Source organism: Chaetura pelagica, unplaced genomic scaffold (genome assembly GCF_000747805.2).
Source record: "Chaetura pelagica isolate M959 unplaced genomic scaffold, ChaPel_1.0 scaffold372, whole genome shotgun sequence".
Classification (NCBI taxonomy): Eukaryota; Metazoa; Chordata; class Aves; order Apodiformes; family Apodidae; genus Chaetura; species Chaetura pelagica.
In genome coordinates this window covers 304,100-306,413 of record NW_009952257.1, presented here as the reverse complement: position 1 = coordinate 306,413, position 2,314 = coordinate 304,100, and the positions used below count along the sequence as shown (strand labels likewise).

Below are 2,314 nucleotides of genomic sequence, written 5' to 3'. Positions count from 1 at the left end.
TGGACCACACCCAGTACAGATTTGGTCACACCAAGGTAGAAACAAGATGTGTGTTAGAGTTTGTCAGGGAGTAGTAAGGGCAGGCTGCTTGCCAGGGGCAAGGAGCAGAGCACGATAACAGAGCTGGTTGGGTAGGGATGTCAGTCAGCAAGTGCTTGATCCCACAGTACCCAAGCAAGGCAAGTGAGGAAGACTCTGGAATGGTAGCCAGTTTCATACAAGTGTACACATCAAGAGGTAGATTTGTGACAATAAGAAAGGTCTAAGTTGAAGCTATAAAGCCTTGTTTTTTAAGATTGGTCAGGATCAGATATAGGTAGTTTAACAAGTCCCAGGCACTACTCATTAATTCATGCAAAGATCCACAGCAATGAGATAGATCTAACATCAAGCCTAAAGGTCATGGTAGAGCTCACGAGGGTTCCTGACCAGGTATAGGTGTGGCAGAACTGGAAACCATAACTCGTACCACATAACTCGGTGAAGGAATGAATGCTTAAGGCTGAGCTTACAGGAAGTTTGTAGACCCTTGGGAAAGAGCTCGGAAAGGGCTCAAGATGGGTTGGTCATTCTGAAATACTCTGTGCCTTTATACTACCAGAAAATGACAAGCTGCAATATTATCTTTTTTAAGGTGTTCTTCAAAGCTGGACTGCTGGGACTCGAAAGAGTTCGGAAAGGGCTCAAGGTGGGTTGGTCATTCTGAAATACTCTGTGCCTTTATACTACCAGAAAATGACAAGCTGCAATATTATCTTTTTTAAGGTGTTCTTCAAAGCTGGACTGCTGGGACTCCTGGAGGAGATGAGAGATGACAAGCTTGCAGAAATCATCACTATGACACAAGCCAGGTGCAGGGGCTTCCTGATGAGAGTGGAGTATCGGAGGATGGTGGAGAGGAGGTAGACATTTCTCACCCACATGTCATGATCTCATGGTACTTGGCTAATTGAAACGAAATTCATCAAACCCAACGTATGTAACAGCCACATTAATTTTATTTCAGGGACTCAATCTTCTGCATCCAGTACAATGTTCGTGCATTCATGAACGTCAAGCACTGGCCCTGGATGAAGCTGTTCTTCAAGATCAAGCCCTTGCTGAAGAGTGCAGAGTCAGAGAAGGAGATGGCCAACATGAAGGAGGAGTTTGAGAAAACCAAGGAGGAGCTTGCAAAGTCTGAGGCCAAGAGGAAGGAGCTGGAGGAGAAAATGGTGGTCCTGCTGCAGGAGAAAAATGACCTGCAGCTCCAAGTGCAGGCGGTGAGTATCACCCTTTGTTTGTTCCTGGGAAAAGAGCGATGTGCAGCCATGCAGGAGGCTGACAAATGTGCGGTAGAAAACAGTGAAATCACTCACTCCAAGGCACTTGAACATTGAGTAAACAGGCTCTGGCAGGGCCATGGTGAGTCTCATGGCAGCCCCACATGAGACTCTCCTAGTGTCAGAGAAAGGACCATGTAACGCTCCACAGCAGAGAGCTCTGAGCTGGAAGGCAAGTATCTTCATTCTGATAGCCAGCCTCTAGGTGAGTCATTTTTAAGAGACACAAACCATTTGGAATCAATGTTGATACCAGGCGACAAGGTTTCCCAAAGAACAGTGGTCAAGGTCTTCCAGCTGCTGGAAGGCTCAGCCCCCATTTAACAACTGCCTCCTCAGCAATACAAGAGAGTGGAGAACCTTCAAAGCGTGACACCCCACCATAACCTGTGTCTTCCCACCAGGAAGCAGACAGCTTGGCTGATGCTGAGGAAAGGTGTGACCAGCTCATCAAAACCAAAATCCAGCTGGAAGCCAAAATTAAGGAGGTGACGGAAAGGGCTGAGGATGAGGAGGAAATTAATGCTGAGCTGACAGCCAAGAAGAGGAAACTGGAGGATGAGTGTTCAGAGCTGAAGAAAGATATTGATGACCTTGAGCTAACACTGGCCAAGGTTGAGAAGGAAAAGCATGCCACTGAAAACAAGGTACACACACGGGGAATCACATCAAGGGTGAAGGGGAAGATGCCTCCCACATCAGCCTGGTCTTCTGAGAATGAGGCTGCTTTGCTACACACCAGGAGCATCTGAGCGGGGTAGCCAGGAAGCCCAAATTGAAAACAATCTCCTGGCTAAGAGCTGTGAAGCAAAAATTTCACTCAAGTAGGAAGGAGTCCAGCCTTCTACACAGACTTTTGATACTTTCTTTCAAACCACAGGTGAAAAACCTCACAGAGGAGATGGCAGCCCTGGACGAGACCATTGCCAAGCTGACCAAAGAGAAGAAAGCCCTCCAAGAGGCCCATCAGCAGACGCTGGATGACCTGCAGG

At 47.4% G+C, this 2,314-nt stretch overlaps 1 protein-coding gene across 1 annotated transcript in view; it reads left to right on the top strand.

Annotated features, from left to right (window-relative positions):
* Positions 1–634: 634 nt before the first annotated feature.
* Positions 635–2,314, top strand: part of LOC104397459 (myosin-7-like) — a gene marked incomplete at its 5' end in the record, with an annotated part of 6,821 nt that continues 5,141 nt past the window's right edge. The window contains 4 exons of the mRNA XM_010007420.1: positions 635–688; positions 766–902; positions 1,007–1,172; positions 1,727–1,919. Coding sequence (XP_010005722.1) covers positions 635–688; positions 766–902; positions 1,007–1,172; positions 1,727–1,919 — 550 coding nt within the window. The remainder of the gene's footprint in view (positions 689–765; positions 903–1,006; positions 1,173–1,726; positions 1,920–2,314) is intronic.